Consider the following 24,205-nt stretch of genomic DNA (forward strand, 5'->3'; position numbering starts at 1 on the left):
TTTAACTTTAGGCTAGTATTTATGTTTAACAATATTTCATTTTAGAAACTCATTACAGGTTTTGACATTTTAATCTGAAAAGTCACCAATGCAGTCAGATAATATAATAGTAGAATATAAGAACTAAAATGGAAATACTCCTACAAATAGATATACATTGTATTTAAGTATAGGACTTGAGTAAATGTACCATAGTTACTTTACACCTCTGGCATCTCATGCAGCTGTTGATGATGCTTGTTTTTCTAGTTTTTATCTTTCCAGCTTGTGAGATTTCCGACTCTTAGATTTAGCCTCCACTGAATTTTGTTTGTGGTGCACATCAAAATGTCAGCAACACCTCTTTCCAAAAACATTGCTCCAGTTACTCTGGATTATCACAGACCTCATTATCAACAGGTTTATAACATGAACAATCTTTTCTGTATAAAGTTCTAAAAGTTTTCAAATTTCCTGAACTAACCTTTAAAAGCAAATAATAAGCTTGAACGGTTGAGAATACAATTTTAATCTATAAAATACCACCATTTTTTAAAAATTTATTTATAATCTCTGACATGTCACCTTAAAGTAGCAAAAGAAATTATAGCAACAATGGATAACATGATTACTTGCATGTGAAAGGGGACGCTTGCATTGTTTTGGTTTTCTGGCCCACAACTTTAATCTTTCGGTTCACTCTCACTACTCATCTGCATAATTTTTAGTCACAGCAGGCAGCTGTTTTCAGTGACAAAGCTCTAAAAAGCCCACTGTACACGACCTGCTCTTCACCAAGCAGAAGACAGACACAGTTAGAGACTAGCTGGTGAAGAAAGTGAAACATCTAGCAGCTAAAGAGACAGATATTCCCCTCAGGATTTAGTCCAAAAGACCAAAAAACAGAGCTAATAGAGAGTAAATATTGGACTGATAATATGTCAGTGTTGTGTTTACAGCTTGTCTCTGCTGCCCCCAAGTGGCTGTTTGGTAATTTCATCAACCCTGTTCAACTGAATCAGAATAACAGTGAATGTGTAGTAAAACCAAAACAATGAGCTAAAAGAGGCTAAGAAAAAGTGTGGATCTGCAGAGGTGGTGATAACATTCTGTGGGGATGAGGGAACCCTTTCACATTACACAGAGTCATTGATCTGTTGTTAAAGGGGCGCTATCGCTTTTTGCTGGCAGGTTTCTCTATATAGCTCTCCCTACAGCTTCAGAATAGATATTTGGCAGCTCCTGTGTTTACTTGTGTGTCTGACTCCTTGCTCTCCTTGTCTGCTGTTTCCTCTTTCTCTGTTCCTCCGACAACGCTTTCCTAGCTTTCTGCTTCTTTTTTGCCAGCTCATCCATGACGATAGTGGGAAAAACTCCATCGTTACCTTGTTAGCCGGTTCCTGAATGGGTGTATGTGTGCAGTGCCGTGAAGCAATTTTGTTACATCACGAGACCTGATATCACGCCATACTTCCTGACGCTGAGGCCGGTGGCTTGCTGGCCGAAAATGCAAGGGTGGTTTTTCCTTTCACAGGCGTTAGGGGGGGAGCGAGACGACCACCATTAAACCCCAAAAAAGTCATATAACCATTCCAATGACTCCGAAGCTGTTCCGTTAAGGTAAATTAAACTAAAAAAACCCTGCATAGTTCCCCTTTAATGAGAAAAATATTGATTCCCGGATGCAATTTTCTATTGGCTCTACCGTCACATTAGATTTACAAAATTGCACAAAAAGAGTTAATATGCCTAATTGTATAGCTTAACTTACCATAACATATCTGGTACCTTTGGAAACCTTGTGACCATGAGTAGAAATGAGCAAGTAAAATGGACTGTTTATAGAAAATATGAAAGATAGTAAGAAGAAAGCAAATACCATGACAAAACAAACATTGTGCAAGATGGATTGTACTGGCAAGGTAAATACATAGACAAAGAAATAAGCCACCCATAATAAGAAAGAAAGAAAGTCGTAGATGGCATATATACATATAACGATTCATAAAATTTCTATACTGTCAGTGACGTCGACAGGCAGAAACTTCATCATTAAACAAAGTAATGACAGACCATCTCTCAGCTTGAAAACCCTCCTCCACGTTCCTCCCCCATGACACCTACAGTTCACTGCCTCTCTGTGAAAGCCCACATCATCGTGCTCAAACACAAAATGATGGCAGAGTTTTGTGCATTGCAGGGGGTTTGTCTTGATGTGGTTGACAACAGTAATTACCTCCTCTCATTCGCCTCATCAGTGCATCTTCTCCAAAAGGTTAATACAGCTGCGATGTTGGACTATAACATTCGGAATATAAACTGATAACACCTCAGTTTTAGATCAAATATTTTTAATTTTCAATTGATCTTAAAATAGCATTCAGTAAAACCAAGAAACTATTAATCTGGTGGAGAAATCCAAGACAATAAAGCATGCTCAGTTTAATCACTAAAGCAAGGGTGCGTTCAACAAGGCATTTTGTTGGAGAACCACTTTGCAGACTTTAAACATGTTTTAAACACATACTTTTAAGTGGTAACAGAATTGTGAGGTACTTTAATGTTTGCAGCTGAGTCTAAAATATTACCATTAAAATTGCAGTGTAGGCTACCTTTACGAAGTCAAGTATAGGCTGTGGCCAAGATTGTTTAACCTTAAAGCTGTAGTGCGTAGTTTCTGCCACCCCACATGATGAATTCTAAGTAATGACAACAAAACTGTCGGTGCGTCCACATGATACAAGCCTTCGTGATCGCGCACAACCCCCACCCCCTCCTCCACGCAGTTGCTAGTAGCCAAGGAGGACACGGAGGATTTAAAAAAACATGATGGACTCTTCAGAAGAAGTATTTATCTTCACTTGAGTTTCTGCGCAGGAAAGTCGCTGGACGACACAATCTTCTGAACATAGCCATACTGAGAAATCCAGAGAGAGGTGTGTGGAGCTGATAGTCTTAATTAGCTTTGTAGCAACTCATTTGGCAATGGCTTGAATGTAACGGACGTTCATTAATATCAAAAAGTTACGCACTAAAGCTTTAATCAACAGTGGCTTAAATTTGAAGAAACGGTTCCCTGCAAAAAGTTTGTTGAACACAGCTGAAGCCTTAGCGCAGAGGAAAAGCAAAACATGGAAAGTGTTCCAACAAATATTTTTTGGGAGGATCACTGTACAAAGAGAGACAAGCTCCATTCATTTTACATTTTTTACAAATGGTTTATGTTCTTGATCCCTAATTATAATGAAAATAACAATAAATAAAGAAATAGCATATCAAAATGATAACTGTGCTAACACCACTTTCACATCAAATCAAATAAATCATGCAGCGGCAGTAGACTTCCACCTCTAACAGGACATCCAACTGTCAGTCGATTTGGGTAGCAGTCAGAGGGAACTGATGGGATGTTGCTGCTACTGCTCAGAAAACTCTGATTATGTTTTTATAGAAAAAAAACTTATCCCGAAATGTTTCTTTGCAAATCCTCTTCCTTCAATTAAACATTATTAAAATAAAAGTCCATTGGTTCATAAATGTCTCAGGCTAACAGTCATGCTATGATGTATAATTTTAATAACCTAACAGAAATTGCTATTGTGATTAATTCTTCTCCCAAAATGTCATGAATAAATAAATAAATAAATAAGTAAGTAAGTAAATATATGCATAATCAAAGTATTTGAGGACTCAATAAATGATCGAGTGGTTGTCTAGGCATAAATCTTGTAAAATACAAAGTACAGATAGTTATTTACTGAGCCTTTTTCTTTATCAAATTACACTAGTTCAGATGATTTCCTCACTCAAAATTAAGGGTCGACATACTCATTAAAGAGATAGTTCAGATTTTTTGAAGTGTGGTTGTATGAACTACTTCTCCATAGTCAGTGTGTTAAGGCGCTGACACACCAACCCGATTATCGGCCGTCGGACAGTCTGGCGAGGTCGGTGACTTGAGTCTGTTTGGTGTGTTCCGTCCTGTCATCAGTCGGAGGAGCCGTCGGCGTTCATTTGGGTCGATCTGACTTGTTAAATTGTTCAGTGGGCAGTCGGACTCAATGACAAATCACCGGAAATGACGAGCAGGATGAGCGTGACGAACGCCTCTCAAAATCTGACGAAAATCTTTTAAACTGACCTTTGTCGATCTGAAATGAAGACAGATTCAGCAACTGCATGGCCTATTTCTCACTTAAAATGTTTTCAGAAACACGTTTCGGTGAACTATTTTCGTAAAGTACGAGATTGTATTCTGAACGAGCCGCCATTGTGGTCGGTTTTGAAATTCGGGAGAAGCCAGACCCACGTGACGCGTTTGTCCAATCAGCTGCCGGTCTGTTATGGAGACGTATTATGTCTCACGCAAGCGCAGGACGTACGCTGAAGTCGGCGTCGCTTCAGTGTGTTCTGAGGCACGTTTTTGACCGACTCGGGGAGACTGATCAGTCCGACTGGCTTTTCTGCTGACGGTCGGCCGTCGGGTGGTGTGTCAGAGCCTTTAGCTACAGTAGATGGCGGCCGGCGCGCCTCCAGTTTGGAGAAGCAGGCAGGAGTACCGACACGGAAGCTAAGCTATGTCCTGCTGTGGACGGAGGCAGCAGCTAAACATATTTTAGACACCTAAAAATAATCTATATCAGTTTAAGTGTTCTGCTATATTGAAGCCGTTGTCTCTCTCTTCTTCCACTGGACTCCTTTGACAAAAACAGTTACCGCTGCCTCATTCGGTTAGTCTGTTTGTGTTATTGTGTGACTTTGATATTTTAAAAGGGTTAAAACAAACTGCTAACTAACGTTTAGCTGCCGCTGTAGGTAATACACTGACAATTATCTGTAATCAGCTGTAAAATAATCTAATTATTTATTTGCTTGCTTTGTTTTTATTGTCTTTGGAATATAATTTCTTTTAAATTGGTATTATTATCTCAAACTATTTATTTGGTTGTTTTTTGTGTGCATTATTTGTCTTTTACTTGTAATTTTAATGTTGCTTTAATGTTATATTCTTTATGTATTTTTCACCTCTGTAAAGCACTTTGAATTGCTTCATGTCTGAATGGTGCCAGATAAATAAAATTGCCTTGCCTTGCCTAAGGATAAGTACCCTTACTTCAAAATATCCAAACTATCCCTTTAATATTCTGAATATGGGCTTCATCCCTGTTAAGGTCTTACTTTTAATGTGGATGAACAATCATCACCCCCAAAAAACGGCCACATAAAATGCACTTGAAATATTACATGACATTAGATGCAGTGAGATTGATGTAACATAAAATAACATTAAAATCGCCGTGTGTCTATTTTCCCATATCCTGAAAAGTATACAGTATTCACATCACACGAGGGTATGTGTGTGTTATCTTATGCTGCTGTGCACATCATTCTGGGTTGTTATAATAATAACACATCATTTCTAATTGCACTTCATTTTCTCGATTTTCAAGATCTGCATGGGGAAAAGTGAAAGAGGAGCATGTGCATCTCATCTTACTATCACCAAAGTGCTCTTGAGCAAAGTAAAATAACCTCCAGCTGCTGTTTATGAGTGCATTATTATTGCAGTTTTTGATTCTGACCATTGTAAAAGTTGTCACGGCCATAGCTGCTTGGAATTGACTAAAAACACTGCTGAAGTGATTGTGTTATATTGTAAAACATCTCTCCATGTGCATATAAAATAGTATGTTCACTGCACAAACCGTCAGATAGATAGATAGATAGATAGATAGACAACAAAGTGCATGCTTGAATGGAATTTAAAAATAAACCAATAAAGCATTCTTCCATCAAAAAGAAAAGTAACAGTCTTCATAAGACTCACTATCCTTTCATCAACGTTTCCCTCTTACTTCCTCTACTTCCACTGATTCATCGACTCTTCTTCTTCATCACTCCTGGTCACATGTGCTTCTTCCTCAGTCCTCCTCTGACAGCGTTTCGTGTGGGGTCGATGGTCGGGACTTGCTGTGTCCTCTAACCTCCGTCTTCCTGTCCTGCAGGAATGCTTGAATCTCTCCGGGCAAACACTGGAACTTATCCTGAAACTCTGCTTCCACGGCCCCTTGCAGCTGCAGAAAAACAGGAGAATTATAATTCACGTTGATTACAGATTACTTTCCGATTGATTCCTTCACCATGATTAGCCACTGCTGCAAACCAAACTGAGATTATGTAAACACAGAATCAGTGGGCGCCCGGATAGCTCAGTTGGGAGAGCGGGCGCCCATATGTAGAGGTTTACTCCTCGACGCAGCGGGCTGTGGGTTTGACGCCGACCTGCAGCCCTTTGCTGCATGTCATTCCCCCCTCAACTGTCCTGTCAATAAAGGCCTAAAAATGCCCCAAAAAATAATCTTTAAAAAAAAACACAGAATCAGTGAAGTCAAAAACAACAGAGAAATATTCCTTGTTTATTCTTAGTGTTGAGACACATGGGTTGTATGTTAAAAATATGCAAACAGCTGTTTTCAGCCATTGCTGCTTAAAGTTGAGTAGCTCCAATATGGCTGCCAAAGGGCACGTTACATCACTCAAACGCCCCGCGTTGATGTCAGTTCTGTTCCTAAACTGTGTGGGTTTGGAGCCAGAGACAGTAGCAGCAGCTTGGAGAGCTTGGAGTCCCATGAAGAAGACACTTCTTGCTGTGTGGCGCATTCAAGCGTGAAGTAAACGAAGGGGTAGGAGGTGTATTACACTGAGGCAAGACAAGGACCCAAAGGGAGCTTCATAAGGAACGGAGAAAGACAATTTACATATTGTATTTTACCTTTGGTTTCTGGTCTTGTATCTCCTGCAGGAGCTCAGTGTGCTGTTCCACCAGCTGATCGTGGCGCTTTGTCTGAGTCTCCTCAAGCTGGAGACAGAAAAATAGACAGCCAGAGTCTTATGAATTGCTGCATGACTGCAGATACACTGAGCTACAGCCAAGCAGAGAGTTAGTGTTGCAAACATAACATTTTCATCATCATCTCTGCAGTTTTTTAAACTATAGAAAACATTTTAATCTTCATCCTCTGCTCACCCGTTTTATATTCTGGACGACTTCATTGACGTAGGACTTATTGATCTCATTCTTCTCCCTGGAAACACACAGTCAGATGAGTTGGAGCTAAACATTGTTTCTCTTCTGACAAAACCAGCTGCATGGATCAGTGTATGAAATAGCTGAGGGAGCTACTGTATTGGGGGGAGGTACAATAGATTAAAATGTGTGTGTGTGTTGTGTGTGTGTGTGTGTGTGTGTGGTTGTCTGTGTTTATGGATCGTACTCTTCAGCCAGATGTTTCTCTTTGGTCTTTGCTTGGTTGATCTTCTCTGTTCTCCTTCGATCCATCTGTCTCTTCAACTCTTTTTTCTCCCTACGGCAGCAGGAAAAACATTAGAGCTAAAAGTGGGAGGGTTCGGTGAAAAAAAAACATCTGAAAAAGTGGTTCAAAATATACAATTGATTCAATTGCTGTTTATTCTGATGTAATTGATTTATTATCCAGGTTAACGTATATAATTATCTTGTATAACAGCTGGGAGTGTGGGTGAGAGAGGGTGAGCAACAGTGGCGTAGTCTAATGTTTTTTAGCGGGTATACTGTACTATATAAATATATGGACCAGAATGGACATATCATAGTGGGGGGTCTGGGTGTGCTCCCCCAGGGAAATTTTGAGCGTCACAGACTTTATTTCATACTTTCTTGCACCAATTTACGTTGGAAATGCCTTTATTTTGCCTATGCGAAGGAAAACACAGATGATAATACAAAATATATCAAAAATATAATGGAAAGTATGTTGTTGTGTGTCATTGGGCATTTTTTAAGTGGGTATATGGAAATCCTGGAGCTTTCTTAGTGGGTATACTGTGTATACCTGCGTATCCTGTAGACTACACCACTGGGGAGCAAGCAGTCTGTATCTGTGTAGTGCAGCGTATGTTTGTTATGTAATGCTGCTCTGTTTGTATGCGTTTTATAATTTTGAATAGAACCCCCTTGAAAATGAGATGCTACTTCTCAAGGGGCTATCCTTTCAATAAATTCAAATACAAACATTTGGGGTTGAAAATGGTTGTTTCTGCAGCAGGCAGTGGTCTTAAAAAGTGGTAAAAGATGCTCACTGGTTAAAGATGTTTTACCAGGGATCGCCCCAAAATATCAAACATAAAGCATCGTATTGAGCAGATTTACAAGGCCACCTTTTGTAGTTAAAGCATACCAGATTATAGAAATGAATATGAGTACAAACTGACTACATAAACAAACTTTGATGGGAAAGTGACATTTCTGAAATCCTTTTCAACTTTCAAACATAATGTATTTGATTTGTTTCTGCTTTTTTTCAGTATCATGGCATGTAATGTCTTAGTTGTACATACTGTGAGATCAAAATTGCCTGGAACAGCTCATCAAGCTACGTCTGTTATGAAAGCAGCTCATAACAATCTAATTCTTTGTGTAATTCACCATGGAGAATAAACACCCTAATGTGTGTCATTTCAGTCCCAGATTCAAGGCCGTAACTTTGGGTTCAACATTGAGATCACTGAAATTTTGAGCATATCAAACACTTAATTTTCCTGCATTCTGGTGAATTTTTCTGCAACAATTTGTGCCTTTTCTGCATCAATTTCTGGTGTAAATGTCTTTAATTATGTTAAGGAAATTAGAATTTGATATTGGGGGAGTTAGGGGGAGGTGGGGTGTTGCACTGGCCAGTTTTGATTATTTGGGGGTTGTAACCCCCCCCCCCCATTCCCCCTGTAAATTATGCCTATGTCCAGATTTGTAACTCACTTGTCACAGATGTCTTTGAGTTTCTTCATCTGGCTGTTGTGACTCTCCTCAGCCAGACTGCTCAGTCGCTCTGTCAGCTGGAGAAAACAGAAACACTCGTTCACATTTAAATTGTTCAAAGCATGCCTGGCCAACGTAACACAGGGCCTGGCCAACGTAGATCTATTTACTACAGAACCTGGACCATTGGTTTGGAACTTGACTATAAATCCTAAATGTACAACATGCCATATAACCTAATTTGAGAGCACATTTTTCTTTTATTTTGTTATTTGTATTGTTATATTGTGTTACGTCCACCATTCAAAGACACTTATTGTCTATCTTTTTTTTTTTTTTGGGAATTTCCTGTCTGCAACAGAAAGGGAGCTTTAAATTAGTTCATCCAAATATAGATAGATAGACAGATAGAAAACTTTAGAAACATTGAATAGGGTTAGGGTCAGCAGTAGCAGTAGGTTTTGTTAGACTTTACCGTTTTAATATGTTCTCTCTGTAGATATTTCTGACTGTAGTACTGTTCCTGCCTCAGAGCCAGAAGCTGCTGCTCTTGCTCATCTCTCAGCTGCTGGAGGCGCTCGTCTTTCTCACCGTCCGAACACGAAGCCCTGATGAACGTATACACATTTTAAAATGAATACAGATGTGCATTATACAAAACACAGAAAACATTCTCGACTACTGATAAGTTCTAGACTTTGACGTTACAATAATTAAGTATATTTCACTTCACACAGAACAAGAGAGGGGTAATGATAATTTTAGTTAGGCAACAATGAAATGATATGTTTGGCTCGATATTAAAGTAGTAAGATGAGAAGAGGACTTTATGTGTGTGTACCTGCTCTTGCTGCACTGTCTGGCCACCTTCTTTTGCTTGTTGTTGAACTCTCGGAGGAGCTCGGAGGTTTTCTTCTGGTGCCTCCTCACTAACTCCTTCAGCTCTTTAAACTGACGCCTCTGCTCCTTCTGGTAAACCTTTGACTGCTGAAGACTCTCTATGGTGCACACTTGAACATCTGTTACCACAAGGGATCACACAACATTGTTTAATAAAGCTTATTCTTTCTCTGGTGTATTTCTCTCTCTCTCTCTCTCTCTCTCTCTCTGTTATTTCTGTTGAAGCTTGGACAATGGAAGGTTTTTATCATATCATTTATGACACGTTTTCAGTCAATCGCCACCAAAAATGTTCTGTTTTTAGTGCGTAACTTTTTGATATTAATGAACGTCCGTTACATTCAAGTCATTGCCAAATGAGTTGCTACAAAGCTAATTAAGACTATCAGCTCCACACAACTCTCTCTGTATCTCTCAGTATTAGAGATGTTCCTCCGATACTGTGCCTCCGATACCGCCTAAAACGCTGGTATCGGTATCGGGAAGTACTGGAGGTTATGCACCGATCTGATACCACGTAATAAAGCCCTAAAGAAAATCTACGTTGGAGTAGTTTATGTTCTTTTTCCGTTATAACTGACGGTCAAACTGGAGAATAAAAGAAAGTTTGTTCATGTTTCACAAAGAGTTTAACCTGAGCCAGACAGACAACAAAGATAGAAATCCTATCACATCCATACAGGGACAGTAGTATACAGTTGTTAAAACATAATAAAATATATGACACACTGGTATCGGATAAGTACTCGGTATCGGCCGATACCCAATTTCAGGTATCAGAATCGGTATTGGGAATCAATAAATGGTATCGAACCATCTCTACTCAGTATGGCTATGTTTAGAAATTGGTGTTGTCCGGCGACTTTATCGCGCAGAAACTCAAGTGAAGATAATGACCTCTTCTGAAGAGTCCATCATGTTTTTTAATCCTCCGTGTCCTCCTTTACTACTAGCAACTGCGTGGGGGAGGGTTGAGGGTGAAGCGTGTTCACGGAAGGCTTGTATCATGTGGACGCACCGACAGAATTGTTGTCGTTACTTAGAATTCCTCATGGGGGCGACAGAAACTACGTACTATAGCTTTAAATAAGCTTTTCCAAGATGTCCTGCTACAAGAAGAATACTTGGATTTTTGATTATATAGATGGATTGTAACACCAGCACATATTAACTGTGTCCCACCGAGTTACTGCAGTGGGGCCACCAAATTATTGTTTGATAATTTCTTGACAGTTTTTTCTTTCTTCCAAAAGTTAAAATATGTCTGAAAATATAAATAACCATGAATCCAACATATTATTAGCAAAGATAAATCTGCCCATTTGTGATTTTTTTATTAACATTATTTACACAACACTGATGATAGGCTTACTGGCCTGTAGGTAAGATCCACAAGCTTAAGTATTCACTGTGCCACATGTACGTTTAACATGAAAACATGATACATAAATATATTAATATGTCAATAATTATTAATTTAGTATTTGTATGCACCATAAAAAGGTATGTGGATAGTTTTTCCAAAAATGATTAGAAAGCAAGATACTGACCTATCAAAACACTTAAAACCAGATCTTCACTCTTTGCTGCTGGTTTGGCTGCTTCTAAAATGCAGAAAAGACATAATCAACATCAATAACAACATTAAAATGAATAGCACTTTAAGCACTACAGCTAAAATTATCAATATTAGCATATTAAGGATGCACTTTACACATTCTCTGAATGAGTGCCTTTGTTTGTAGGTGGATGCTACCTGTGGCAGCTGCTTGCTGATTGGCTGCGGAGGCTTTGGGCGTCATGGGGGCGTGGCCCGCAGGGCCAGGGGCGGGGCTGAGCCCGTTCTCCAGAGGAGCTGATTTCACATCGTTCTTACGTTCTGCACAGCTGTCCGCCTCATCCTTAAAAAAAAACACATCAACCAGCATTAGAGTTCTGCTTTCAAGACAGAAACATAAAAACAGAGGAAAGAGGACAGACCTCAGTCTGCGTGTCCTCCTCCACGTCCTCCAGAGTCAGAGCCGCCAGCTGTTTGGACCGCTGCTCCAGGAGGTTGACGTATCGAATAGGGTTGGACAAAGCCTCTATCACATCTACAGAGGAAATATATAGAAACAGATAAATACAGAGTTGCCAGTTGTGCTTCAGATGGTCAGAAGACATAACTAGTCTCGTGGACTTACTGACAAACAGGGTAGATAGGCTAGGCTACATACATTTGTACAAGTTGTAGTGCATGCAGAAGTTGTTTGTAGATGGTGGCTCAAAAACTGAGAGACTGAAAGTATAAGTCTAAAGCAATGGTAAAAGGTAACTGAGTACATTTACATGAGTACCACACTTAAAGGTGCACTATGAGTTCCTGCATGACGTCACTTCTGTTGACGTTCCAAGTAAATTCCAAACAAAACAGAGCAAGCTCAACCCTCCCCCATGTTTCCGTAACTGTCATGACTATCTGACTGTCACTAACCCCCTCCCCCTCCCCCAACCATCTTGTCGGTGATTGGCTGGAACGTGGTTTGTTGTATTTTGGTGCACAGCCTGTGCCCCTAGTGTTTGTTTGATGTTTATGACCACTGTGTTGTCTCCCAAGACAACACAGGATCAAGCGGATCAAGGAGAGATGCCTACGATTTGAGACAAAAATGAAATCGCGCTGAAACCATGCAGGAACTCATAGTGCACCTTTAAATGCAATTTTGAGGTACTTGTACTTTACTTAATTTTCTGCTACTTTATACTTCTACTTCACTACATTTCAGAGGCAAATACTGTCCTTATTACGCCACCACATTTATTTGATAGTTTAGTTACTTAGCAGATTTAATTAATAATACAGAATATAATCTACAAATAAATGATAAAAGATAAGGTAAAACATTAAACTTCACAAGCCACCCAGCAGTATATAAAGTCATTAAAATGATCTCCACCTTGACCAGCTGCAAGATTAAAGTTATGAACACATTAACACATTATTATCCAGCAATATAACATATTTTTTTCTAAAATGGGCCATTCTGCATAATGACTACTTTTACTTTTGGGACTTAATGTATATTTTGATGCTAATACTTTTGTACTTTTACTCAAGTAGAATGTTGAATGCAGGGCTTTTACCTGTAACAAAGATTTAAGTACTTCCTTCACCAGGGGTCTAAAGTCTCCCTTGATGCTGATATCTAGGATAGTGTCATCAAAATCAGGAAAAGTGTGATCTATTGCGATCATAAATGTGCCCAGGATACCTGTTAGTATTCTGTGTATACGTCACCGGCCAAACAGGTGCCTAAACGCTCAGGAAACCTGTGAGAAGTCTAACTTCTGTGCATTGTTATTTCTCCTGTGGTGGGGGAGCTGGGGAGCATATATGTGCTCAATACATTTCACAGCAACCTGCACATTTGACATTTAGATTTCTTTTTGCTGCAACATCATCCTGCAAAAAATCATCATTACATGAATCTGCAGCAAATCTCTTGGAGGCTTTAAATGTCCTTTTTTCCACGTTATTTAATGTCTTACTGTTTACGTTTCACCATGTTTTGTTTTGTTTGAATAAAGACAATTTTAAATCATGGAAAGGGGCCATTAAAGACCGAAGTGTTGGGAGAAAGTGGGGGAAAGTGTGACTTGACAGAAAGTCGTACCGGCAAAGGTGTCTGGGACGTAATCTTTGACCTCGATGTAGACGAACACAGCTGGTAGAATCAGAGACTGGTTTTTCTCATTCCTCAAGCTGATGTAACGATAACCTAAAGGAAACATTTATTAGGGTGAACAATAATGTAGGAATCTGGCAAGAAAGTTAGAAAATAGAGAGATGTGCAGTCGAGTTCACACCAAACATCAGTCATGAAGATTCACGTAAGGACAAAATCACAAGACAAAGATTATCATTCTAAGTGGTGAATGACATTTTTCAAACCAACAGCATGTCTCTGCAAACTGTTTTAAATGGGTTTTAAAACAGTGGGAGCCAGAAGGTAAGGTAAATAGGAAGGACCGGCAGTTTCTGAATAATGTGACAAATACATAAATAGATTTAGAGTCTACACAGCCATTAAAGGCAAAAGAAAATGAAGTTTGCATGTAATAATCTTTCAAGTTGGAGGAATTTGCATTTAAAGACATTTCCATTGTGCTACTCAATACTTATTTTTCGACATAATACAATAGTACATTATCATAATTTCAGTTCAGGAAAGTTTTTAAACAATCATTTTCTGGCATAGTGCTGCATTTACACAAGAAAAGGCCAATTCTTTTTAATAAATAGAGAAAATGTAGGGAGGTGAAAAAGGTTAAAACATATGACATATGATAAATAGATGAAGACACCACACTGACTGGATCTCCACGACACGACAGCAGCAAGCCATTTGCACTAAAGATATAAAAAAAACAAAACAACATCTCACAGATGACCAATTCAAAGTTTCACAGTAGACAGAGAGAAAGTTAAGGATACATGTGACTAAAGTAACTACCTGGTCTTATGGCAGACACTGGAATAATCCGATGACCAATAAACTTCCCTCCTTCCTCAAAAGCAGCGATTCTCAGAGAGGCCAGAGTTGGAAGAATCACCTGTCAGAGAGTGGAAGTCCCACCATTAACAGACAGATTGGACAGAGGTGGTACAGGATTACAGTCCGTCCCTCCTGTCTTTCTGCCGCGTCTCACCTTTTTGAAGACAATCGGCTCTTCGTCCCACACTGGGTTGATGGCGTTGTTGTTCTGGGAGGTTTTGGTCTTCAGCGCTTTCCTCCTGGTGTCTGCAGGAAGTCCAAACATGTCCACCTCCACATACACACCCACCCTCCGCTCAGTCAGGAACTGGCCTGAAATCACCTACAGTGCGCAGAGACATAAACCAAACATGTGTCAGGGAACAAATATATACTGCTGTATAGGGACAGTTTACATGATCTATAAAGCAATGCATATCTACAGTACATGTAGAGGCTTTAATAAAAAAGAAAGTACTGCAGTTGCACCTTCACAGAGAGGGTGTTGGCTACGATGCCATCCACCGTGTTTTCTGTGAAGGGGTCAAAGTGTTTGTCCGGCCGTCTCATGAACTCAGGCTTCAGTCTGTAGCCACTCCGGCCGTTGTACTCGAACATGAAGAGATTCAGCTGCATGGACAAATCTGAAACAAACAGCTCATATTACGTTTAGGGCAACAAAGTACAAACAATTTAGTTTAGTTTATTTGCACAAAGATATACAACGTACATACAATAGATTAAGAAAAAAGTAATTTCAGTGCAGGAGAGGAAAGCAGCCTAAAAGTCCTCCCAGGATTCTTGGTCCTCCCTGGAACTCTTTTGCCATACCACCTTTGATGCTTTGAATTAATGAAATATATTCTCAGCTTCAATCAATTAACTTTCAGATTTTGGATGAATTTTGGGTCTGTCTAACTAACTATGTTAGCTTTGTTAACTACTATGTGTTTATAATATATTATAAATATGTATAACCACTGGCCAGAATATAACACTTTTAGCACTGAATCATCCAGGAGAGTCTTGTGTTCCTATTGTGAGGTAGGTTAACCCCCAAGCATTGCAAAAATAAATCTGGGGGATGTGAGGTGACGCGTTGATGAGCTTTCTTTTAATATTACCGGTGATAGCGAAAATACTCACCACTGTATCTGTACAGTATCTGGTATCTGTACAGCTTTAAAGCCCTGGTCGGAAAATTACCATCATATATTAAATCTGTGTTGCACTGGAACCATGGTCCACTTTTAACTCGCTCCAGTGACCGGCTGGTTCTTCAGGTGCCTCGTGCCAAGTCTGAACTTGGAAAGACTGCTTTTAGTAAGTGTAAGTGCAGCAGACTCATTAAATCTCTTGCAACTTGACCTAAAATGGAATACTTTCATATCACTTGCACGCTTTAAGACAGTACTTAATAACGTCCACTATCAGCCTGTAACTGTTTAAACAGATATTGTTTGCTGTTCTGTATGAGTGTATTTTTAATTGAACTAGTTTGCTTATTGATTGTTTGTCTGATGTCTTGGCATCATTGAAAATGAGGTACTCCCTTAATTGATTACCCCAGTCTTAAATGTTTTGTTTTTTGAAATGAAATGCAAATGTGTCTTCTTTTCTTGTGAGTTAGTGGATCATTTTAGATATTTATCCCTCTACAACTGTTCAAATAGAACAATCTGTGAAGGGAGACTCACACTGTGGTTGAACTGGTCACAATCTAGAGATACATGCAATCTTTAAGAAGCTTTGATTGAAGGGGTCACAAGCCAAAACGGGTTGAGCATCACAGCTCTGTTGCACAAAATGTTGACATTCCTACTCACCTATAGTTTGGTAGTTGAGAGCCACCAGTTGACAGCCAGCGTTCCAAAAGAGTTGAGGCATGAAGTTGGATGAGTCGACTCTTGTTCCTTTCGGATAGATACGACTCAACTGGGATTTATTATATCTGGTTAATGTAAGGTTAAGAACAATTATGTTGTACCCAACATTTGCCGAAACACTGCTGTACTTCAAAGATAAAAAATACAGCAAGACATCTTCCAGTCGCACATGTACAAAACCAAAAGACCATAACTCCATAAAAATATGTTTTTGTATAGATATTACTGCAACTGCTACGACTACGGCGCTTCTAACTACAACTACTAATACACTTGTTACTACACTTATTACATCATCACATATTTTCAAGTAAAATGTATTATATCTAGGGTTGGGTATCGTTTGGGCTTTTTCCAATACCAGTGTTAAAATTATACTTTAAAAACAGTGCCTAAACGGTGCTTGAACCGATACTTAAAAAAAAAAGAGGTCCAAACGACAGTCGGTGACTAAAGAACGGCTTGTTAATTGCTAAGGCCAGTCAATTGTTTTTAAACAACAGAAAGAACTACCAATAGATGGCAGAATGGTATTTTACAACAGCAGCTAGAGATTCTCGAGGTGCACTTGAATGCACCAAGAGATTACAAGGTGCACTTAAATTCATCATTTCCGACAACAACAGTGGCCAAAGTGTCTCAAAAAGTGCAGCCAGTCTACTCTGTGTCTTTAGCTGCAGACTGTTAATCGTCCCAGTGTTTGAATCCTTGTCACTGAAATACAGCCACAAGTTAGTTTAATTTTCATCATTTTAACCGTGTTTAAGCCAGCTACTAGCTAATGGTAGGCTAACGTAACCTGCTGCCAAGTGTAGTGTTAACTTGCGTCACGTGCAGTGAGGCTTCTGTTGCCTGTAACGTCTGTTTCTGAGCACCAGGGAGCAGCACACGGCATTTAAGTGGCACCACTCAGGAAAACAAACCGCTATTCAAAGTCCTTTATTCCGTCTGTTATCCGACTTTTAAATCTAGACAATAGTCTCTGGAACGAGCATCCTGTTTTGTTTTACTAAGGTGTCTTCAAGTTGTTTGGGGACCTGATTTATGTATCTGTCATTTCTCGCCTCAAACAGGGCGGTGTACACTCGCTGCCCGTCCCTTGTATTTTGTTTCTGACAATCTGCTGTCTGTTGTGTATGCGTTTATGTGTAAATGTTTTTGTTATTTGGGTCTGAAGACTGCTGGAAATGGAATTTCCCTTTTGGGATAAATAAAGTTGTTTGAATTGAATTGAAATCTGCGTTGTCATTCGGTCCGGTAGATACCGATCATTTAGGAACCGATGCCAATATGGGTTTCGGAACCCAACCCTAATTAAACCTGGTGCACACTGGTTTATATAGAGAGATACAGGTAAGACAGTCACTTCCTGTAGAGACTAAGACAGATGTTTGAAGGTTTATACAAACAAAGCATCAAAAAGAGGAAGTGGGACACAAAGAATAGAAGCAGTTGCCATGGTGGGGGGTAGCTGCGGTAACTGTTGCCAAGGATACTCCACAAACTCCACTGGTGACTTTGTGAGATGCTCCAAAGCTTTGGTCTCCACAAAAGACGACATGTGGTAACAGCGGGCTGCCTCTACAAACAGACATTTTTCAGCAATTAAATTGGTTTCAACATGATTCTCACATCATCTTCTGATAATAATTCCAATAACTTTCTACATTTTAGCCTTTTTTTTATGCTTCTGTGGACCCAAACTTTGCACGCCTTGTGTCATAACATGATAAACGTCAAAATGACACTTCAGATTAGATCAGAGCGCATTTGTTATTTCAAGAAACAAAGAGATTCATCACAGAGAATTGTTTTTTTATCAGAAACAAGATCTTTTTTTTTTATCAGAGATTATCCTCAAGACATGAAATATTAATCCTTGTGCAGATAGAGCTGATGCATGAAATGAAATTGAAGGATTTGTGGGAGTACTGTTCCAAGAACTGTCTTACAGAGAGAGAGAAATATATAAAACAATGAGAGTGTGTATCAGAATGTCAACGTGTCGGGTTTGGATCTGCTTTTCTTACTCTTGGAGGCTTCGAAGGAGTTGAACTTGGTTGGCTGGACATAGTTAACCAGAGTTGACATTTCCTCTGTAGCCACTGCCTCTCGCTCTGCTGAGCCCTGAATGAAATGACAACGGGAATAAAGTTTTAGAGGAAAGATTCACATATTGAAATCAGTGGTGTTAAGGTCTGACGGCAGCATGAAATGGGGAAATGCTGGGAGGGAACAGATTCAACAGATACACCGTTTTTATTGTTTCAGTCCCGTACTCTAAAGGCCTTTTTTCAGTAGCCGCAGCCGAGCTGGCGCACGCAAATGTGACGTCATGAGAGCGCCATAACTGTTTATGCTCGCGCGGGGTGGTCGCAGTAATACAAACGTAACAACAAGAGTAAACAGCAAACCAATTTCTACAAGACATCCATGTACACTTTTTAAACAAATACACACACACATGTGCAAACACACTAACCTCTCATAACTGACCTCACAGCAGGCCTAGTTTTCTTGTTATTGTTTGCATTTGTTCTTTCTTCTCTTCTCTATAGCGAATTGTGTTTCAACAAAGAAAACATTTTTATCAGGAGTTTGCTTATTTGTTTTACCAGATTGTGTCTCTTCTTGTTTTTCCCCCAAAATGCTTGTGAAGATAAACTTAAAGGTCCAACGTTTTTAGTTGTTCAGTAACAAAATCTGTGTTGCCCGTTCACAAACGTGTCCTTTTTCATGAATATTTACCACCACCATCAATTCCAAGTATTCCTCTTGGCTTAAAATTTTACATTTGCATTCGCATGAACTGGGTTAGATGCTCCATATTCATGTGCCATCTTGAAATACGCTAGCCGCTAAGGGACATACAGGACATACTGCTCCGCCTTCCGCGTTTTCGCTGTCACATGATAAACTCACAGGCGCTGCTAATGCTGCTAATGGGTATCGTTGCTTCCCCCACGACCGGCCCCGGCAAGTTTGAAGAGGAAACATATCAAAATATATAACATATTCATAACATATCAAACATATTCAAAATCCAAATTTCAGGAACAGGAGTCTTCTTCTTCGCCCAGAAAAAGAAAAAGGATATTAAAAAGCGCAAGAGACCGGCGTCATCAGAAAAAAGCGTGAAGGCTACCGTAGCTGTAATACGTACTTTGAACTGCGTGGTGCGAGAGAGTTGATTGCGAGATATGATCTCAACGCTAGATGGGAGAAATTCCCAAACATTGGACCTTTAAAGGGGAACTCTGCCTATTTTACACATGAAGATCTGTTTTTGTGGAGGTCTTGTAAAACTGTAGGTGGGAAAATAAATTGTATAAAGCCTTTTGTGTCTGCAGAGGAAGCTGCACATAATATGATAAATTAAGACTGTCCTCCCCTGAAAAACACCCACATAAGTCGTTTGTTTAAGCAGCAATTAAAGCTTCAGTGCGTAACTTTTTGATATTAATGGACGTCCGTTACGTTCAAGCGATTGCCAAATAACTTGCTAATTAAGACTATCAGCGCCACAAAACTCTCTGTATTTCTCAGTATGGCTATGTTCAGAAACTGCTGTCGTTTGGCGACATTAGAGCGCAGAAAATCGAGCAAAGATAATAACCTCTGCTGAAGAGTCCATCATGTTTTTTTAATCCTCCGTGTCCTCCTTGGCTACTAGCAACTGTGTGGAGGAGGGGAAGGCTTGTGTCATGTGAACGCGCCGACAGTGTTGTTGTCATTACTTAGAATTCCTCATGGGGGAGACAGAAACTGTGCACTATAGCTTTAAGACTCATATTTACATTTATGGCGGCGCTACCCTCTAATTGCTGCAGTAATTATGACAGGAGCAAAGCAGGAAATAAGGCGACAAAGTGTAAAGCCGCCTACACATGATCCACGGTAAAACTGAAAGGTAGGGCGCAGAGCAGGTATACGTTCTGGAATTGGTCTTGAAAGGTCAGCGGCAACGTCAAAGTGGGAATAATTTGAACTTTGAGCACAGCGCTCAGTGGCAATTCTCCATAAGAAAACCATGGAACGGCCAGCGCAGAGCGGTTTTACCACGGATCGTGTGTAGTCGGCTTAGGAGCGGAAAACACTACTGTGGACGAATTTCCTGCCACCGCTAGTGATGGTCAAATGAAGCTTCGCGAACCAGTGTCTTTACTTTCTGAGCTCACTAGATGGTGCTCTCTATTCAGCAGGGTTTGAAAACCCATTGAATTGCCATTCATTTCACCTTTTTCTTTGAACAGAGAGCGCCATCTAGTGAGCTCAGAAAGTAAAGACACTGGTTCGCGAAGCTTCATTTGACCATCACTAGCCACCGCTAGGGGCTGCAATTTATGAAATGCTCCTACAGGTCATTTTAGAGCAGGGGTGTCAAACTCAACTTCACTAAGGGCCACACTGGAAAATAAAAATCACATCAAGGGCCAGACATGTTTAGTTTATTGATATGCTTTTATTTAATCGAAAAAGTAAAATATCTTTGACTGTATTATTGCATAAGTCTTCTCACTTACAGTTTGGTCGTCATGAAGTCCTAAAGAAGTCAGGAAAAAGTTCCTCAGCCATCGTAGAAAAAAAGCGCCCAAAAACGAAAATGGCAAAAACGTCAGAAAAAGTGACAAAAACTTCGGCAAAAGTGACAACAAGGTCCGAAAAAGTTAAAAATCGTAAAAAAAAAAAATGACAACGTCAGAAAAGGTGACAAAAACTAGGTGGGCCAAAATGTATTGTGAACCTATATTGATATGCGGGCCGGATCAAAATCTGCGAGGGGCCGGCTCTGGCCCGCGGGCCTTGAGTTTGACACATGTGTTTTAGAGGGTAGGAATAAATGAGTTATATTGTTGTATGGAGGACTTGTTGGATAAATTGCCTCAGGTGTCACTTGAGCCAGCGTCGGTGGGGCTGCAGACTTTTAATAATGAATCTGAGCTTACCTCAGACCTCTGTGCCCGCTCATCATCCTTAAATTGCTTGAGGGTACATTAGCCCCTACTAGCCCCTACTGACCTAACTGTCTGCGGTCAAGTTGCCTTGTGGGTAATGTAGGCTACAGGTATTGACAAGGAAGAAGAATGCACAGAATAAAAAAAGACGATATCTGCAGCGATTCTCATCATTTTTATTTTTATTTTTTTAACTATCACGAGTCTGACAATTATATAGGAGAGCAATGATTGGAGTATTGTTTGAGTAAACCAGTGTGTAGTAGTAAGTGTAGTGTAAACCAGTAAACAGTTAGATTTCATTGCTTGTATGGCTACAGCCTATGGCTCAGGCCAACTGTGACCACTAAGGATAAGAAAACAGCAAAAGCAACAACAGAACATTCAGAATAAGCTACGACAGCGAGAGGACAAAACAGCAACACACCGCAGAGACAAATTAAAGCACAAACGACAAAAAAAAGCAGCGCTAACAACAGTAACATTTAGATTACGTAACAAGATAACAAAGACAATGGCATAAATAATAAACAACAAAACAATGGGAAAAAAACAACACTTGTAAACGTTAACAAATGGCGACAGCAGTGAGGGCGACCGCCCCTCAGCTTTGTGTGATGTCACCACTGACCTTTTTACCATCATCATCTTCATCATCATCATCTTCCTCACTCTCAGCCTCCATCTCTGTTAAAATTAAAGTTAAACAAGTCTTCATCCTCATCGTCTCTTCACTCCTTCGTCCTCTTTTTTTTTCTTTTTTCTTCCAAATATCAAACACCAGTATGAAACGTGACCCTGTGTGTTCAGCTGACACTGTGTACACGACATAACTGATTACACGTCGGATTACAAGGTTGGTATTCTCACGGCAAATACAACACCGTCATACAAATACTTCAGTTTAATGAGAGTAACCTTAACGCTGGTGACAAGTCCTGAAACTGGGTTGGAAAAAAAAACATTCTATGGGAGAAATCGTGAGCTTAGAATTATAAGATTCTATCTCCGTTTAGGGTAGTTCTGAGATATTGAGCCTCAAAGTTTTTACATCCCAGCTGGCAAAACTGTTATGTAGTATAATCTACTATTAATAACTAACTAACAAAATATTTTTTTTACAAAAATAACACCACACAGGCATTAATATAGTATCATCCAAAAACTACACGGCAATACGGTAAATAACATACACAGTTAAATAAATGGACCAATAGATCCCGTTGCTCTGGACGGAGACCAGTGAAGGATATTAGAAGCACTTTTCCGGTTAGCGCTGAGCGTTACTGAGCAGCCTCCAACTGAGCTTGAAGACGTAAATGTGACGTGAGCAACCTGTCTGAAAGTTGTAAGTCTTCTGGTAGCTGTGCCAAGAGAAATCTCAATCATTCCCAATCTTACAGAGACGGAGAGCGTAGGTATATGTAAGGAGATAACATGGGCAAAGGCTAATTATTGCTAACTAAAATGCTAGTTAACATTAGTAATTAAACTTAAACAGCTAATGTAAGTCGAAACTGCCTGCGAGCTTCTCCTGTACTGTACGGTAATTCCTCTACTATGCGACAGTAAGTTGCGTGGTTATGACACAATCGTTAGCCTATTTTTACAAAAACGTCTGCTACGGAGCCATAACGTCAGGTACAAGGTAATGGAGCCTTTTATACATTGTCGTGTTTCTTTAGAACTAAACAATGGACAAATAGAGTCCTTAAATGCTTCAGATGTAAAGTTATTCGCTGTCAAAGTGACGTCAAAATGAATGGCAGTCAATGGGATGCTAACGGCGGGTGAGCACTTGTTAGCATCAAAATGGCTCCATAGGAGCTACGCTTGACAGATGCTAGCTTACCCCCTTGGTAAATAACTGGTTGCTTCCTCGTTTTCAAGTGTCCTTTGTAGAAATGTATGACACTTTCAATCTGTCAGTCTGCAAGAATGACATAGCTTTGCTTTTGGCATACATTACAATCAAACCAAAAATAAATGATCCACCACAATATCTGAGTAATACGCAACTTCAAGTAGAAAATGCACAAAATATCAGATTATAAACCAAACTGTAGATTTGTAAACAACTTCTCTGCAGGTGATTATTCAGCCCACTCAGGCATTCACCAACTAAAGGTTCACGGCCAGTGTATGAGTATGTACTTCAGCATGGCTACTCTCTTTGTGTACGTCTGGGCTCTCAGTCCCAGAGCTGTTTTCAGGATTTGCACATCAGACGTGTCAATACAGCTCTCTGATTTCCCCTTGCACTGCTGTTTAATTGCTGTTCTGAGCTTCCGAGCTCTTCTGGGATGTCCTGCTCATTACATCCCTGAGACATCCCTGATGAGGTGCAGAGGACTGCAGAAAAAAACTCCAAAGACCCCAGTGTGAGCAGGAGGAGCAGATTTGTCCCTTTGGCCAAAGTCGTGATGAAAATGATTTTTTGATTGTGTAGTGTTCTCTGACGACGGGGCTTTTAAGGAGACTCTGAATCCAGTAAATATGAACAGAATTTTGTGCGATAATTATCACGTTTTAACTTCAACTGAAAACACATTTGTATAAGCTACAGTCACATACACTCTGTAACAGCCATGCTTGTGCAAACTATTTAAAATAAACTTGTGATATTTGTCACATTTTGCCCTCTTTTCTCCAAATCTATTTTGTCTTTTTCTCCTTGTGGTTTGTTCAATAAATATGTAAAAATAAACTTGGCTGTCTGAATCTCTACAAACCAATCATCGGTGGCAGCGCTGGAGCTACAGCGCCATCATTGTACCTTTTTTCAAACTGAAGCTAATTTGGTGGTGACTCATATTTGTGAGGAAATATGTCATTTGGAAACAGTACCAACAAAAATCTTAACATCAATGCTACTAAATTAAAGCCTGAATACTTTTTGGTATTAATATTCTCCAGCCATATGCAGTTATTGTAGCCTGAGAAAGCAACGGTCATTACAGGCTGTTTTGTGTTTTGATAAAAAAAAAAAAAAGACTGTGAGTGTGTCACAGCTGAACACATTTCACATGGATTTCTAGGCTGAAAAAAAAGTCCTTTTGTCTTTGTGTCTTACCTCCTGTGTTGTTGCTAGGAGACACTGGGTCGTTGCTCTGATTGGCAGGTTGGTCCGCCAGTCTTTTGGTGTCTGTGTTATTGGAGGGTTTGTGGGATTTCTTG

General features: G+C 39.8%; 1 protein-coding gene across 1 annotated transcript in view; it reads right to left on the reverse strand.

The window, feature by feature from the left end:
• Positions 1 to 4,525: 4,525 nt before the first annotated feature.
• Positions 4,526 to 24,205, reverse strand: part of LOC120548247 (1-phosphatidylinositol 4,5-bisphosphate phosphodiesterase beta-1-like) — a 35,802-nt gene continuing 16,122 nt past the window's right edge. The window contains exons 14-32 of the mRNA XM_039784358.1: positions 24,102 to 24,205; positions 21,660 to 21,715; positions 18,104 to 18,200; positions 17,570 to 17,654; positions 16,014 to 16,138; positions 14,677 to 14,831; positions 14,363 to 14,530; positions 14,167 to 14,266; positions 13,327 to 13,431; positions 11,654 to 11,766; positions 11,430 to 11,574; positions 11,224 to 11,277; positions 9,615 to 9,792; positions 9,249 to 9,381; positions 8,774 to 8,850; positions 7,254 to 7,343; positions 7,007 to 7,064; positions 6,752 to 6,838; positions 4,526 to 6,053 (exon numbers count right to left, since the gene is read on the reverse strand). The exon at positions 24,102 to 24,205 is cut by the window's right edge and continues 62 nt beyond it. Of these exons, the coding sequence (XP_039640292.1) occupies positions 5,901 to 6,053; positions 6,752 to 6,838; positions 7,007 to 7,064; positions 7,254 to 7,343; positions 8,774 to 8,850; positions 9,249 to 9,381; positions 9,615 to 9,792; positions 11,224 to 11,277; positions 11,430 to 11,574; positions 11,654 to 11,766; positions 13,327 to 13,431; positions 14,167 to 14,266; positions 14,363 to 14,530; positions 14,677 to 14,831; positions 16,014 to 16,138; positions 17,570 to 17,654; positions 18,104 to 18,200; positions 21,660 to 21,715; positions 24,102 to 24,205 (2,083 nt within the window). The 3' untranslated portion in view covers positions 4,526 to 5,900. The remainder of the gene's footprint in view (positions 6,054 to 6,751; positions 6,839 to 7,006; positions 7,065 to 7,253; positions 7,344 to 8,773; positions 8,851 to 9,248; positions 9,382 to 9,614; positions 9,793 to 11,223; positions 11,278 to 11,429; positions 11,575 to 11,653; positions 11,767 to 13,326; positions 13,432 to 14,166; positions 14,267 to 14,362; positions 14,531 to 14,676; positions 14,832 to 16,013; positions 16,139 to 17,569; positions 17,655 to 18,103; positions 18,201 to 21,659; positions 21,716 to 24,101) is intronic.

The sequence above is a fragment of the Perca fluviatilis genome, chromosome 19 (assembly GCF_010015445.1).
Source record: "Perca fluviatilis chromosome 19, GENO_Pfluv_1.0, whole genome shotgun sequence".
In the NCBI taxonomy this organism is placed as follows: Eukaryota; Metazoa; Chordata; class Actinopteri; order Perciformes; family Percidae; genus Perca; species Perca fluviatilis.